This window comes from Pseudophryne corroboree, chromosome 3 (assembly GCF_028390025.1).
Source record: "Pseudophryne corroboree isolate aPseCor3 chromosome 3, aPseCor3.hap2, whole genome shotgun sequence".
NCBI classification, from domain to species: Eukaryota; Metazoa; Chordata; class Amphibia; order Anura; family Myobatrachidae; genus Pseudophryne; species Pseudophryne corroboree.
The window spans coordinates 286,737,054-286,754,451 of NC_086446.1; the positions used below are offsets into that span (position 1 = coordinate 286,737,054).

Below are 17,398 nucleotides of genomic sequence, written 5' to 3' on the forward strand. Positions count from 1 at the left end.
CTATACAGACAACGGATAGACCAAAGAAGAAGTTTTGACCACTTGAGATATGGACACTTGATGAACTTTGCCATGGATCCCCAGTTTCCCTAGAATTCTTAAAATTACGCTAGCCCAACATTTTTTGTAAATCTAATGGCATTGACAAAGCTTATTGCTCACGCTTAAGGAGCAAAACAGCGCAAAGAAGACGACTTTCAACTGATACCGAACAAAACTTCAACCGACAGATGTACATTAACCTGACATAGAATACCACCGCATTTACCGTAATTATGTCTTTTCTTCATTTCTACAACCCTCAGGTAATGACACACATAGTATAGGGAATACAGGCACAGATATCAGCAATCACATATTCCCCCATTCATGTATCATCAACTAAAATGTGCTCCCCATTTTGTTCAAAATCCGAAAAGAGCTCGGTAAAGTTTGACAGCCCATCCACAGACCTGTACCACGGGATAAGAAGGAATTCAAATGTATACTTCGCAATACCTCGAAGCTTGATTTACAACACGTACGGCACGATGATACATGACCCCCCCAAACATGGACTCATACACACATGCTTCTGCTATCACACTAGGTCATACCTTCTTCACACCTACTCCTCTCTCCTCCCTCACCCAACCATGGAAATGAATTAACCCCTGACATATATTTTTCTCCTTTTTGAAATGTTTTAGAAGGTGGCAGTTATTATTGACTGCCAAAGGGTGGACTGTCAAAGTCAGAAAAATATCTCTATACACACTGCCATATTTGCACCTCACACTGGTCCACGCTGCGCATGCGTGCGCTCTCCCGTGAAGGCGCATACCCGCTGTTGCGTGCACCCGCTGGTGCACGGTATGCGTATTTACGGTAAAGTTTGTGTAGTCGTAGCGTGCGACTCAATCGTTACACATTTTTCACAAATAATGTATTTTATAGATCATGGTCCCTTTGATAGATTCTGAAAGTTTGGTTAATATAGAATGTTTATGAACAGAGGAATCCCTCTTTGTTTGATATGAAGGGTCAGATAGGAGTAACACAGGGGTGTCTAGTATCCATCGGAAGAATATTTAATTAGAAATATTCCGGTGTTGGTTTGAAGCAGATCAATCGCTCGTGCGAATAGTTATGGACATGAGAAGTTTATGAACATTTACTTTATTTGCACTTTATTACCCATGCGGCGGGAAACCCAGTTTCCCTCCCACCTGAGCAGTTGGAAATAGTCACAGCCCACCTGTATGAATCAACCTATGACCTTTTGTTATAATGCGAAGCCGAATTCCTGTGTCCAATGAACAATGAGATTGTAGGGACCATTGAATTGTATTGTGTGTGGGGCATAAATAGCAGGCCGACCATATCCAACTTCACTCTCTTCAACGGTTCTCATTGCTGATAATCGGGAGCTGGATATCGAGGCGCATGCGATCGTTCCCCTTGTGCGTAAGTTCTCTCCGTAATCATATTGTCTTACTGTGAGCCATTTCTCTCTCTCCCTCTCTTCTCTTTCTCTCGTATTTTCCCTTGATTAGACTTAATTGTATTGTATTGTATTTCCTGTATAGTTATCTGGTTAGTTGGTTTATGTTATATTGTAGTGTATGCTTTGTACTGTGATTCTTTTTGCAAGTATAATAGTCATAATACATATAATAGGTTTCGGACCCTAAGCCCAGGTATCTGTGTATTCTTTTTAGTGTTAAGTATTCTCTGAGCGTCGGTGACGCTCAAGCAGCTTTGTAGTTAATCAGGTTACACCAGGTTGCACTTACACTCTGTCTCTACACTAAGGTATACTGTGTATCTCACTGTTGAAGGTATAGATATAAAGGTTTAACGTTGTAAGCGTCCGCACCGCTGGTGATCTCCTCGTGGTCCCGAGCGTACGCTACGCTATAGCGAATCATTACGTTAGTCGGCAGCCAATAGCGTGCCTGCCTGTGATCACTGGGCCGTAAGCGAACGTGACGCTTGAGCGTCTCGACTACGGCTGAGCGATCGCTACGCAACTTGCGTACCCTTACGGTACTTCTTACGTAGATAGCGTATAGTGTTCTTAGACCTCTTAAAGTGTTTTATATACGATAAATATTCAGCTTTATCACTGGTAACTAGATTTGCACCCCCTATGGGACATACTGTGTCTTATTAGCCTTATATGGTCCCTTCGGTTAATCCGCCATGGACAGATGCTGTGTCCACTCAGTTACAGAACTTGAATAACTCTCTGGATAAACGTATTCCTGACCCTCGCCCGCCTAAGACTAAACCTAAGAAGTTCTCTAAGCGGGCTGTTATTTCCTCTCAATCCACGCATGTTCCGGATACCTCTTCCGATGAAGATGGCGTGTATACTGACCCCACAGACTCTGATCATAACGTTTCTGATGGGGAATCTGTTTCACAGGTGGATGTTCCTGATCTCTTAGAGGCTATCAGGCTCATTCTTCAGATTGATGATGATCCTGAGCCTGCTACTACATCTAAGAAACCGGACAGGTTCAAACGTCAGAAGGTTACTAAATTGGTTTTACCTCATTCTGACCACTTGGTTGACACACGTCAGGGATCCTGGGAGAACCCAGGAAAGAAATTCACCCCGCACAAGAAGATGCTAGCCCGCTATCCCCTTGAGGCAGAATTGAGTAAAAATTGGGAAACGCCACCGCCGGTGGACTCTCAAATCGCTCGGCTGGTGGTGTCATCTGCTCTGCCTGTCACTACCGTCACTTCTCTCAAGGAGCCGACGGATAAGCATGTGGAGAGCTGCTTAAAAGCTATCTATACCCATGCAGGGGCTGTGCATAGACCCACCATTGCGGCTACTTGGGCCGCAGAAGCCATTAAGGCGTGGGCTCAGGAAATAGGGGCTGAGTTTCCGTCCAATTTTTCTGAACATGCCAGACAATGTCTCTCTTATATTGTCACGGCATCTCATTACATTAGAGAAGCAGCTTCAGATGCAGGTGTTCTGGTGGCCAAGGCTGCTATGACATCCATTTTGGCTCGCCGTATTCTCTGGTTGCGGTCCTGGTCGGTGGACTTCCCTGGAGGTGCTCCAATTTAAAATAAACATCCTCTTTGGTGAGGATCTCAACAAGATTGTCACTGACAAGATTGTCTGCTAAGACTGCATGTCTACCTAGTACTACTCCTTCGGCCCCGAAGGCTAAGAGTACTTCCTTTCGCCCTCCGGGTAAAGCAAAGGGTCAGGCGTACCCGAAACAGTCTCGCACTTCCAAAACCACCAAGCCCAAGCCTAAACGTGCCTGGGCTGCCGTCAGCCGGCTTCCAAATCTGACAAGCCTGTGGTATGACGGGGCGGGCCTCCCCCTGGGGGATCCCAGGGTGGGAGGCCTACTTCTACAGTTCACTCAGGTATGATTGAAGACCACTTCAGACGCTTGGGTACGGGAAGTCATCACTCACGTATACGCTATATCCTTCAAGACACGTCCCCCTCCTCGCTGTTGCCTGATGGACATCCCTTCGGATCAGGTGAAGGCAACAACTCTCCGTTTAGTGGTACAATCCCTCCTGGACACCGGCGTGGTAGTGCCGGTGCCTCTGGCTCAGAGGGGCAAGAGGTACTATTCAACGCTGTTCCTAGTCCCCAATCTGAATGGTTCATCCCGGCCCATTCGCAACCTCAAATCTTTGAACAAGTTTGTGAGGGTCTCCAAGTTTCGTATGGGGACCCTTCCCTCTATTGTCCAGGCTTTGGAACCAGGGGACTATATGGTATGCCTGGATATACAGGATGCTTACCTGCATATCCCTATTACCATGTCACATCAGCAATACCTGCAGTTTGCTATTGGCAATCTCCATTACCAATTCCGGGCCTTACCGTTTGGTCTGACCACGCGGCTCCGCAAATTTTCACCAAGGTCATGGCAGTTATGACGGCTTCACACCGCCGTCGGGGCATCCGGATCCTGCCATATCTGGATGACCTGCTGATCCTGGCCAATTCCCCAGAAGTTCTCCTCCGTCATTTGGATCTGACGGTCCAGTTTCTGCAAGACCACGGGTAGCTCATCAACTGGAAGAAATCATCCCTTGTCCCTGCCCAGAGCATGGTGCATCTGGGAGCATTGTTGGACACACACAACCAGAGGTTGTTTTTGTCACAGGAGTTAGTCCTGAAGCTTCAGGACAAGATACGTTGCTTCCTCTCTGATCTGCGTGTCGATACACTCAGCGATGCAAGTACTAGGCCTCATGGTGTCGGCTTTCGACATGGTAGAGTATGCTCAATTTCATTCCCGCCCTCTGCAGAAACTGATTCTTGCCAAGTGGGACGGGCCTGCCTCACCGGATCAGGTCTCAAATTATCTCCTTGTCTCCGGAGGTCTGTCTGTCACTGACCTGGTGGCTGCAGGACCAACGATTAAGCAGGGGTCGTCCCTTCTGGATCTCCAACTGGGTCCTTCTGACGATGGATGTCAGTCTGAGGGGTTGGGGCGCGGTGTTGGAGCAACACTCTCTTCAGGGTCGGTGGACCAGGGAGGAGTCTCACCTCCCGATAAACATTCTGGAATTGCGGGCAGTGTTCAATGCTCTGGAACTGTCCCAGCATCTGGTACTGAACAGGCCTGTTCAAGTACAGTCAGACAACGCCACCACGGTGGCGTACATAAATCATCAAGGCGGCACTCAAAGCCGCATGGAAATGATGGAAGTGTCAAAGATTCTTTAATGGGCGGAACACCATCTGCCAGCAATATTGGCAGTGTTCATTCCGGGGGTCCTCAACTGGGAAGCGGACTTCCTCAGTCGTCAGGACGTACACGCCGGAGTGTGGAGCCTTCATCCAGAAGTATTTCAACTCCTAGTGGACAAGTGGGGCCTAAAGATGTAGACCTGATGGCGTCTCGACACAATCACAAGGTTCCGGTCTTCGGCGCAAGAACAAGGGATCCTCAAGCGGCATTCGTGGATGCACTGGCAATTCCATGGAACTTTTGGCTGCCGTACGTGTTCCCTCCAGTGTCACTCCTGCCCAGGGTAGTGAGGAAGTTCAAGCAAGAAGGAAGAATCCCTCTTCTAATAGCTCCAGCATGGCCCAGACAGCATTGGTTCTAAGACCTACAGGGTCTCTCGCTAGAGCGTCCTCTTCTGCTTCCGCAACGACCAGACCTCCTCGTTCAGGGCCCTTGTGTTTACCAGGATTTGGCCCGACTGGCTTTGACGGAGTGGCTCTTGAAGCTTCTGTACTGAGGGCCAAAGGATTTTCTAAGGCGATCATTCAAACTATGTTGAAGGCCCGTAAGCCGGCTTCTGCTCGGATTTACCATAGGGTCTGGAATTCTTACTTTGCTTGGTGCGCATCTAACAATCATGACGTTTACAAGTTTAGTACTGCCAAACTTTTGGCCTTCCTACAACAGGGCCTGGACTACAAGGCAGAAAGGTTCATATTTCTGCCTTGTAGGTATGGTTTCAGAGAACAATTGAGACTCTGCCTGATGTTCATACATTCACTCAGGGGGGTAAATTTACTAAGGTGGGAGATTTTGAAAACTGTTGATGTTGCCCATGGCAACCAATCAGATTCTACTTACCATTTATCTAGCTGCTTCTAGCAGATAATAGATATAATCTGATTGGTTGCTATGGGCAACATCACCAGTTCTAAAAAATCTCCCACCTTAGTAAATGTCCCACCTGTGGCTTCTTGGGATTTGTTGTTGGTTCTGGAGGCTTTGCAAGAGTCTCAGTTTGAACCTCTTGAATTTGCGGACCTTAGGTGGCTTTCCTTCAAGGTCTTGTTTCTGCTGGCTATTGCCTCTGCTAGACGGGTATCAGATTTGGATGCCTTGTCTTATAGGTCCCCCTATCTGATTTTTAACTGTGACCGGGCAGTTCTTCGAACGCGCCCTGGTTATCTACCTAAGGTGGTGTCTTCTTTCCACCTTAACTAGGAGATTGTGGTTCCAGCCTTTGTCTCTCCGGATTCATCCTCCAAAGAGCGGTCTTTGGATGTGGTACGGGCTCTCCGTATCTATGTGAAGAGGACAGCCTCCGTTAGGAAGTCTGATTCTCTCTTTGTACTGTTTGGTTTTCACAAACGTGGCTGGCCTGCTCACAAGCAGACCTTGGCCAGATGGAGTAGAATGGTGATTGCACATGTTTATGTACAGGATGGCCTTCCAGCTCCTGCTACTATCAAGGCCCATTCTACTCGGTCTGTTGGACCTTCTTGGGCGGCCCGCCGTGGTGCGACCCTTGAACAATTGTGCAAGGCGGCTACGTGGTCCTCAGTGAAAATGTTCATAAGGTTCTATGGCTTCGATACTTCTGCCTCCCAGGATGCTTCCTTTGGACGCCGGGTTCTTGTGCCAAATACAGTGCGTCCCCTCCCATAAGGAACTGCTTTAGGACATCCCCGATGTTATTCCCTGTGGAATACCAGTGTACCCCACTGCAGAGAAGGAGATTTATGGTAAGAACTTACCCTTGTTAAATCTTTCTGCGAGGTACACTGGATTCCACAGGGCCCACCCTGACGCACTTAGCTTCTTTGGGTTGGTATGGCATTAGCCGCTGATACCTTCTCTTGTCGTGAGAACGTGGTGTCTGTGGCTACTAACTGTTGTTGTCTCTTTTACCTGCTACTGCATTGGACTGGTTGACAAAACTGAGCTCCTATGCACGGAGGCGGGGTTATAGAGGAGGTGGCGCTGAGCATCTTGGGAACAGTCAAAGCTTTTAGCCTGTTGGTGCCTCGGATCAAGATCCTACTCTACACCCCGATGGTATTCCCTCTGGAATCCAGTGTACCTCGCAGAAAGATTTAACAAGGGTAAGTTCTTACCATAGATCTCCTTTTTGATGCTCCAAGTGGCTAAAAGGTTGGGTTACTCCTGTTAGCATTCTAATATTCCTTTGTTGTAATGCTAACTTTACTACTAAATGATTAAGCTGCAAGTGTTTCAAGCCAACGGCGAGATCCTGACTGCAGGCATCCTGAAAGTAAGTATACCGTGGTGGTTTAGGGTTAGGCTGCGGGTGGAGGGTTGGGACTAGGCTGCAGGGAGGGAGGGTTAGAGGGATAGAGGGTTAGACTACTTACCTACCATGTGTTGGCATTCTGCGCATTGGGATGCAGTTGTCTGTATTCTGACTGCCGGCATCCCAAACACCAGGATCATGATACCATCCCATTTAAAAACTCAATTTGCTACAGCTCTGAAAGTATTTTAATGCTCCAGTTGGATACAAGCTGATCTAGTCACTAATCACTATAAAGCTCTGGCTGGAATATATTGGTCTAGTATTGTACATGTTCTAGTGCGCTTATTTACTATAGATTGATCCAGCCCTATAAACAGGTTGGTTTTAGTACTGTACAGTCTGCTTCAAAGCGATTTGCAAAAAGAGAAACAGAGAATAAACCCGATTCAATAGTTGTTCACATCCCAGTAAAAGGTGCCCAACAATCATAACATACTTGGAAGTGATACTTGGGCGAGATAGTACCAAAGCGAGATAAAATGTACTATAATTATTATAGCTTTACCAAAAAGGAAGCCAGCACAGGAAGGAGCGAGGTCCTGAACATTGACCGTTATACCACTGTGAAAGAACAAGAGAAAAGGTGTTAGCAAAGTAATTTTTTCAACTCTTCATACTAAATAAAGCAGATACTGTTATGCCTCTAGAACCTATTTTTTTTTTATTCTTGTGTTAGTGGTTTGCAAAAAATGTATTCAGTCACATTCCATGTGATTTTAACCTGCAGGGGACACAAGTATCACATATACTTTATAATACATCCTTCCCCTTATTGCATGCGTTTATTAAAGCCGGTATGCATGATGATCTCTTCCTTCCTGTGAGAACTCTTCCGATGTAGAGCCGTACCGTGAAGTAACGACTTCCGGGTTTTCTATTGCGCATGCATGCCCCTCAGGCAGCAAATGTGTGACCCGTGGGAGGAAGGAGAGTATCCTGAGGATCCCACTCTAGGTGATTCATTGTGGTAAGCAGCCCATAGACTTCTATATGCAACAGCATCTATAGATAGCGTTGCCTAATGGGCACAAGGTTCTGGAGTTTGAAGCATATGGGTATATTGCAGCCCCAGAATTCTATGGGACTGCAGTACACTGCGGTCTGCAACAGATACAGATTGTGCTTGGGACACAGCACTCAGCATATCCTTCCACTATAAGCCTGCCGCCCAGACTCCCATTGGCTAGTTTCACAGGAGTCTGGAAGACAGGCTTCTAGAGGAAGTACAAGCTGAGGGCTGCAACCCGAGTACAGCAGTAGCCCCTGTGAAACACACAGCAGCGCTGTGGAATCCCATGGTCAGGCAGTGTATATATATATATATATATATATATATATATATATATATATATATATATTATATATATATATATATATATATATATTATATATATCAGATAGGGGTTCTAAGCGACCTAAGGTGTTTGCATATGACCGAATAAAGTATGTCAATATATTTAAATATGTCTAAAAATTCGTTTGTAAAAATGTTTTGTTTTTGTTTTTTACATTTTTATCTCACAACACTAAAAAATATATTAAAAAAATACAGTACCAATAAGTATAACACAATAAAAATACAGTTTCTCTAAAAGAGGACTGTTTTTTTAAAAAGGGAAATGGATATGAATAAAAATCTCAAGTAAAGTGCAGATAGTCTGTGCAAAATACGCTATTCAAAATGTGAGAAAAGTTTTAAGAGTCTTAACTGATGTAGCAGGAGGTCTCTGGGTAAAGGTCCAACGCGTTTCGTCTCTAGGACTTCTCCATGAAGAAGTCCTAGAGACGAAACGCGTTGGGCCTTTACCCAGAGACCTCCTGCTACATCAGTTAAGACTCTTAAAACTTTTCTCACATTTTGAATAGCGTATTTTGCACAGACTATCTGCACTTTACTTGAGATTTTTATTCATATCCATTTCCCTTTTTAAAAAAACAGTCATCTTTTAGAGAAACTGTATTTTTATTGTGTTATACTTATTGGTACTGTATTTTTTTAATATATTTTTTAGTGTTGTGAGATAAAAATGTAAAAAACAAAAACAAAACATTTTTACAAACGAATTTTTAGACATATTTAAATATATTGACATACTTTATTCGGTCATATGCAAACACCTTAGGTCGCTTAGAACCCCTATCTGGTATTCCTATCTCTCATTTGCGGCAACCTACCATTGCCGTTTCTTTAGGGGACAGCTGACGCCCAAATAACTGGGAGTGTTTATTGAATAATTTGGGAATTGTAGTATCACAAGTGGCGCAGCATTCTTTTGCAAATATATATATTATATTATATATATATATATATTTATTTTATATATATATATATATATATATATATATATATATATATATATATATATATATATATATATATATATATATATATATATATATATTCCTCCAAATCAGTCGGCACTCAATTAAAGCAGCAACGTCCCCTGGTGCCTGAATCCTATAGCACATAGTCAACCAACATCGGTACAAAAGGCACTCACAGGGTTCTAAATATGCAAAAAACGCTGGTCTATTTATTGTAACGTTTCGGAGCAAAGCTCCTTCTTCCAGACAGCACCGGAAGGAGCTTTGCTCCGAAACGTTACAATAAATAGACCAGCGTTTTTTGCATATTTAGAACCCTGTGAGTGCCGTTTGTACCGATGTTGGATGACTCATATATATATATATATAGAGAGATATATATAGAGATATATATATATATATATATATAGAGATATATATATATATATATATATATATATATAGAGATATATAGAGATATATATATAGAGATATATATATATATATATATATATATATATATAGAGAGAGATATATATATATAGAGATATAGATATATATAGAGATATAGATATATATATAGAGATATAGATATATATATATAGAGATATAGATATATATAGAGATATAGATATATATAGAGATATAGATATATATAGAGATATAGAGAGAGAGAGAGAGAGAGAGAGAGAGAGAGAGAGGAGTCAGAACAAATATATAACAATGGAGGGTTCCTTCAGCTATAACAGCATGTCCCCTAGCTGCATGAAAGGAACCAGGCGGCACTCCAGGAATTTGATTAAAGACCAAAAAAAAACTGTATTAGATAAAGGTGCAAAATATTTCAAACAGGCATAGTGCAAGCCACCAACGTTTCAACGCCCGACCGGCGTTTTTGTCAAGGTGCTATGCTATAAAGTGCAACGTGGAAAAAAGCATAAACAAACATCTATACACATACATACACACACACCCACACGAACATATCTCATACAACATTACAAGTATGTGTATATGTGTTAACCGCTCCCCCACCCCTGTGCAATTTGTGGTTTGTTCTGCAGCCAAAACGCAGCTGCCGCCACTGGTCCTCACTGATCACTGTGAGCTTCCTTCCTGGAGTAACTATATATGAGAAGCCTGACTGGCAGCTAGAGTACAAGCACTGAGGAAGGGAAGAAGAGGCCTCCTTTCCCCTATTCACTTCAGCTGTACAGGATTGGATAGTAGACAAGTGGGCCGTGCTGAAACGTATGTTGCCCTTTCAACCATGTAACCTTCCCAGAATCAGGGAGATAGAGAGAGGAACCTTACCTATGGTTGAAAGTTTGCAGCCCCACTGACACGGAGGCAAAAGTAATAGCTTGGCAATAACTAGTTGTGTGACCAAGGCAAAGGACAAAAATGCTGGAGAGCCCCATGCCAAAAACCTGTAGAGATAATGCAATAAGATTATTGGTAAAAAGAGATCTATAGAGGCCTAGTCAGTACACCGCACATAATGCAACTAAAGATGCTCCCTTACCTGCATGAGCTTCCTGACCCAGACTGCTTTATATCCTGAGATAGTACGGAAACAAAACAAACAAAAAAATGGGTTATTTAAGTTCCCTTTGTAAGAAAAGCACCACAGACACTCACTTCCCAGTTGACTGTATACAACGTTACATTTAAATTATAGGTGTATTAAACGTATCCCAGCTGAAGATTTCAGAGACTGGTGCATATCAGGGCTCAGCTGATCACTGTCTCCAAGCTGGTTTCCATGTCCATACACAGCTTAGTGTGGGGCTCACTCAATTTCCCTTATTTGTATTTTGAACAGCACCTGCCATATTGGAATCATTTCATAGACCGTAACACCACCACCTACTATATTCAGTCATTGTTAAAGAAAATGAAAATTAAAAAAAAAGGTACTAGTGACCTATCACACACACACACACACACACACACACACACACACACACGGTGGACGCAGCTACTTTTTGCAACTACAAAAATATTGACAAGAATGCAATGTAATTGATAGTCTGTCTTATTAATAGAAATTCTCCCATAAAATGGGCCTCCATTGTGTGCATAGGCCATGGGTACACTTTAAATGAGGAATTCAAAGAAAATCGGTCAATTATATTGCTACATGTATAATTAGCCAGTTCCTTACCTTGTGTGATGAGGTAGTCAGACAGTAACCCACTCATGATGGCTGCAGGGATAGCTACAAACCATGGCACGACATTAAATACCCATCCCTATTAAACAAAAAGCTCATCAGAAACAGAAGGATCCAGAACACCATAAATAACAGACATGAAAAATCAGAGACTGGCCATAGAAATATAGACCCCAGCATAAGAGAGAAATATAGACCACTATCACTTACCATATACATAGCAAGGAAGCACCGACACACAAAGACAGAAAGAGAAAGAAATAAAGAGAGCGATGAGAGAAAAATAGATGCGACCAGACAGTAGATGACATACATTTGCTAATGAGCAATGTAAAACAGATAATATACAGCTGAAAACATTTTTCTTGTAAAAGCAAAATAAGAAAAATCTATGGTCTTAAAAAGTTTTTACTTCCCACTCCAGTCTTAACGACCAGTCAGCCACCAATAAGGAAAAGGATGTGAAATAAAAATAAAATAAATGTAAAAAAAAAAGGGAGGAGGAATTTAAGTCCTTCTATCTCCCCAACATGGCAACTAGACAGATGAGGGCATCCTTAAAAGGGGAGTACCCCCTTTCAAACAGACATGATGCACGTGGAATACGTGCCAGGCCGTTTCTAGCCAATTTGGCTCCCAGTGCGAGATTTAAAAATGCGCCCCCCCCCCCCCCCCATAGATATAAAGAGGAAAAGCATGCGCGCGCCGAAGGCGCGCGCGCTCCCGGCAAGGGGGCGTGACCTCATTAAAATGGGCGTGGTTTTGTTAAGATGGGCGTGGCCTCATCTGATCTCATCAACACGGCCACCACAGGATATTAAAAAAAAAAAGTCCTCATTTTACACATTACAGCAGGCACGCTACCCCATTTTACACAGCACGGCAGGCAAGTGTCCCCATTTTACACAGTACGACAGGCACGTGCCCCCATTTTACACATTGCGGCAGGAAAAAGTGTCCCCATTTTACACAGTACGACAGGCAAGTGTCCCCATTTTACACATTGCGGCAGGAAAAAGTGTCCATTTTACACAGCACGGCAGGCAAGTGTCCCCATTTTACACATTGTGGCAGGCACGTGCCCCCATTTTACACATTGCGGCAGGAAAAAGTGTCCTCATTTTACACAGTACGACAGGCAAGTGTCCCCATTTTACACATTGCGGCAGACAGGTGTCCCCATTTTACACATTGCGGCAGACAGGTGTCCCCATTTTACACATTGCGGCAGACACGTGCCCCCATTTTACACAGTACGCAGGCAAGTGTCCCCATTTTACACACTGCGGCAGACACGTGCCCCCATTTTACACAGTACGCAGGCAAGTGTCCCCATTTTACACACTGCGGCAGACACGTGCCCCCATTTTACACAGTACGCAGGCAAGTGTCCCCATTTTACACACTGCGTCAGACACGTGCCCCCATTTTACACAGTACGCAGGCAAGTGTCCCCATTTTACACACTGCGGCAGACACGTGCCCCCATTTTACACAGTACGCAGGCAAGTGTCCCCATTTTACACACTGCGGCAGACACGTGCCCCCATTTTACACAGTACGCAGGCAAGTGTCCCCATTTCTCTAACGTCCTAAGTGGATGCTGGGGACTCCGTCAGGACCATGGGGAATAGCGGCTCCGCAGGAGACAGGGCACAAAAATAAAGCTTTAGGATTAGGTGGTGTGTACTGGCTCCTCCCCCTATGACCCTCCTCCAAGCCTCAGTTAGGTTTTTGTGCCCGTCCGAGCAGGGTGCAATCTAGGTGGCTCTCCTAAAGAGCTGCTTAGAAAAAGTTTTTAGGTTTTTTATTTTCAGTGAGTCCTGCTGGCAACAGGCTCACTGCATCGAGGGACTTAGGGGAGAGAATTTCAACTCACTTGCGTGCAGGATGGATTGGATTCTTAGGCTACTGGACACCATTAGCTCCAGAGGGAGTCGGAACACAGGTCTCACCCTGGGGTTCGTCCCGGAGCCGCGCCGCCGACCCCCCTTACAGATGCTGAAGATTGAAGGTCCGGAAACAGGCGGCAGAAGGCTCTTCAGTCTTCATGAAGGTAGCGCACAGCACTGCAGCTGTGCGCCATTGTTGTCACACACTTCACACCAAGCGGTCACGGAGGGTGCAGGGCGCTGCTGGGGGCGCCCTGGGCAGCAATATTTAATACCTTTATGGCAAAAGAATACATCACATATAGCCATTGAGGCTATATGTATGTATTTAACCTATGCCAGATATCTAAAACTCCGGGAGAAAAGCCCGCCGAAATAGGGGGCGGGGCTTATTCTCCTCAGCACACAGCGCCATTTTCCTGCTCAGCTCCGCTGTGAGGAAGGCTCCCAGGACTCTCCCCTGCACTGCACTACAGAAACAGGGTAAAACAGAGAGGGGGGGCATTTTTGGGCGATATTTTGATATATTTAAGCTGCTATAAGGAACAACACTTATATAAGGTTGTTCCCATATATATATTATAGCGCTTGGGTGTGTGCTGGCAAACTCTCCCTCTGTCTCCCCAAAGGGCTAGTGGGGTCCTGTCTTCGATAAGAGCATTCCCTGTGTGTCTGCTGTGTGTCGGTACGTGTGTGTCGACATGTATGAGGACGATGCTGGTGTGGAGGCAGAGCAATTGCCGATAATGGTGATGTCACCCCCCAGGGAGTCGACACCGGAATGGATGGCTTTGTTTATGGAATTACGTGATAATGTCAGCACATTACAAAAATCAGTTGACGACATGAGACGGCCGGCAAACCAGTTAGTACCTGCCCAGGCGTCTCAGACACCGTCAGGGGCTGTAAAGCGCCCTTTACCTCAGTCGGTCGACACAGACCCAGACACAGACACTGAATCTAGTGTCGACGGTGATGAAACAAACGTATTTTCAAGTAGGGCCACACGTTATATGATCACGGCAATGAAGGAGGCTTTGCATATCTCTGATACTGCAAGTACCACAAAAAGGGGTATTATGTGGGGGGTGAAAAAACTACCTGTAGTTTTTCCTGAATCAGAGGAATTAAATGATGTATGTGATGAAGCGTGGGTTAACCCAGATAGAAAAGTGCTAATTTCAAAAAAGTTATTAGCATTATACCCTTTCCCGCCAGAGGTTAGGGCGCGCTGGGAAACACCCCCTAGGGTGGATAAGGCGCTCACACGCTTATCAAAACAAGTGGCGTTACCGTCTCCTGATACGGCCGCCCTCAGGGATCCAGCTGATAGGAGACTGGAAACTACCCTAAAAAGTATATACACACATACTGGTGTTATACTGCGACCAGCCATCGCCTCAGCCTGGATGTGCAGTGCTGGGGTCGTCTGGTTGGATTCCCTGACTGAAAATATTGATACCCTGGATAGGGACAGTATTTTATTGACTATAGAGCAATTAAAGGATGCTTTCCTTTATATGCGAGATGCTCAGAGAGATATTTGCACTCTGGCATCGAGAGTAAATGCGATGTCCATATCTGCCAGAAGGAGTTTATGGACGCGACAGTGGTCAGGTGATGCGGATTCCAAACGACATATGGAAGTATTGCCGTATAAAGGGGAGGAATTATTTGGCGTCGGTCTATCGGATCTGGTGGCCACGGCAACTGCCGGAAAATCCACCTTTTTACCTCAGACCCCCTCCCAACAGAAAAAGACACCGTCTTTTCAGCCGCAGTCCTTTCGGTCCTATAAGAACAAGCGGACAAAAGGACAGTCATATCTGCCTCGGGGCAGAGGAAGGGGTAAGAGAGGGCAGCAATGCAGCCCCTGCCCAGGAACAGAAGCCCTCTCAGGGTTCTGCAAAGCCCTCAGCATGACGCTGGGGCCTTACAAGCGGACTCAGGAGCGGTGGGGGGTCGACTCAAGAATTTCAGCGCACAGTGGGCTTGCTCACAGGTGGACCCCTGGATCCTGCAGGTAGTATCTCAGGGTTACAGGTTGGAATTCGAGAAGTCTCCCCCTCGCAGGTTCCTAAAGTCTGCTTTGCCAACGTCTCCCTCAGACAGGGCGACGGTATTGGAAGCCATTCACAAGCTGTTTTCTCAGCAGGTGATAGTCAAGGTACCCCTCCTACAACAGGGAAAGGGGTATTACTCCACGCTATTTGTGGTACCGAAGCCGGACGGCTCGGTAAGACCTATTCTAAATCTGAAATCTTTGAACCTGTACATACAAAAATTCAAGTTCAAGATGGAGTCACTCAGAGCAGTGATAGCGAATCTGGAAGAAGGGGACTTTATGGTGTCCCTGGACATAAAGGATGCTTACCTGCATGTCCCAATTTGCCCTTCACATCAAGGGTACCTCAGGTTCGTGGTGCAAAACTGTCATTATCAGTTTCAGACGCTGCCGTTTGGATTGTCCACGGCACCTCGGGTCTTTACCAAGGTAATGGCCGAAATGATGATTCTTCTGCGAAGAAGAGGCGTATTAATTATCCCTTACTTGGACGATCTCCTGATAAGGGCAAGGTCCAGAGAACAGCTGGAGGACGGAGTAGCACTAACCCGACTAGTGCTGCAACAACACGGGTGGATTCTGAATTTTCCAAAATCTCAGTTGACCCCGACGACACGTCTGCTGTTCCTGGGAATGATTCTGGACACGGTTCAGAAAAAGGTGTTTCTTCCGGAGGAGAAAGCCAGGGAGTTATCCGAACTTGTCAGGAACCTCCTAAAACCAGGGAAAGTGTCTGTGCATCAATGCACAAGAGTCCTGGGAAAGATGGTGGCTTCTTACGAAGCGATTCCATTCGGCAGATTCCACGCACGAACTTTTCAGTGGGATCTGCTGGACAAATGGTCCGGATCACATCTGCAGATGCATCAGCGGATAACCTTATCGCCACGGACAAGGGTGTCTCTTCTGTGGTGGTTGCAGAGTGCTCATCTGTTAGAGGGCCGCAGATTCGGCATACAGGACTGGGTCCTGGTGACCACGGATGCCAGTCTGAGAGGCTGGGGAGCGGTCACACAGGGAAGAAACTTCCAGGGAGTATGGTCAAGCCTGGAGATGTCTCTTCACATAAATATACTGGAGCTAAGAGCGATTTACAATGCTCTAAGTCTGGCAAAACCCCTGCTTCAGGGTCAGCCGGTGTTGATCCAGTCGGACAACATCACGGCAGTCGCCCACGTAAACAGACAGGGCGGCACAAGAAGCAGGACAGCAATGGCAGAAGCTGCAAGGATTCTTCGCTGGCGGAAGATCATGTGATAGCACTGTCAGCAGTATTCATTCCGGGAGTGGACAACTGGGAAGCAGACTTCCTCAGCAGACACGATCTACACCCGGGAGAGTGGGGACTTCATCCAGAAGTCTTCCACATGATTGTGAACCGTTGGGAAAAACCAATGGTGGATATGATGGCGTCCCGCCTCAACAAAAAACTGGACAGGTATTGCGCCAGGTCAAGAGACCCTCAGGCAATAGCTGTGGACGCTCTGGTAACACCGTGGGTGTTCCAGTCAGTGTATGTGTTCCCTCCTCTGCCTCTCATACCAAAAGTACTGAGAATTATACGGCAAAAGGGAGTAAGAACGATACTAGTGGCTCCGGATTGGCCAAGAAGAACTTGGTACCCGGAACTTCAAGAGATGCTCACGGAGGATCCGTGGCCTCTACCTCTAAGACGGGACCTGCTTCAGCAGGGACCGTGTCTATTCCAAGACTTACCGCGGCTGCGTTTGACGGCATGGTGGTTGAACGCCGAATTCTAAGGGAAAAAGGCATTCCGGAAGAGGTCATTCCTACACTGGTAAAAGCCAGGAAGGAGGTGACTGCACAACATTATCACCGCATTTGGAGAAAATATGTTGCGTGGTGTGAGGCCAGGAAGGCCCCCACGGAGTAATTTCAACTGGGTCGATTCCTACATTTCCTGCAAACAGGATTGTC

General features: G+C 45.6%; 1 protein-coding gene across 2 annotated transcripts in view; it reads right to left on the bottom strand.

Annotated features, from left to right (window-relative positions):
- The window catches only part of SLC17A9 (solute carrier family 17 member 9), a 69,940-nt gene that overhangs the window by 20,128 nt on the left and 32,414 nt on the right, over nt 1-17,398 (bottom strand). For both annotated transcript variants that reach the window (XM_063959261.1, XM_063959259.1), the window contains 4 exons: nt 11,495-11,582; nt 10,853-10,887; nt 10,642-10,757; nt 7,529-7,584 (listed from right to left, as the gene is read on the bottom strand). In XM_063959261.1, coding sequence (XP_063815331.1) covers nt 7,529-7,584; nt 10,642-10,757; nt 10,853-10,887; nt 11,495-11,582 — 295 coding nt within the window. The remainder of the gene's footprint in view (nt 1-7,528; nt 7,585-10,641; nt 10,758-10,852; nt 10,888-11,494; nt 11,583-17,398) is intronic.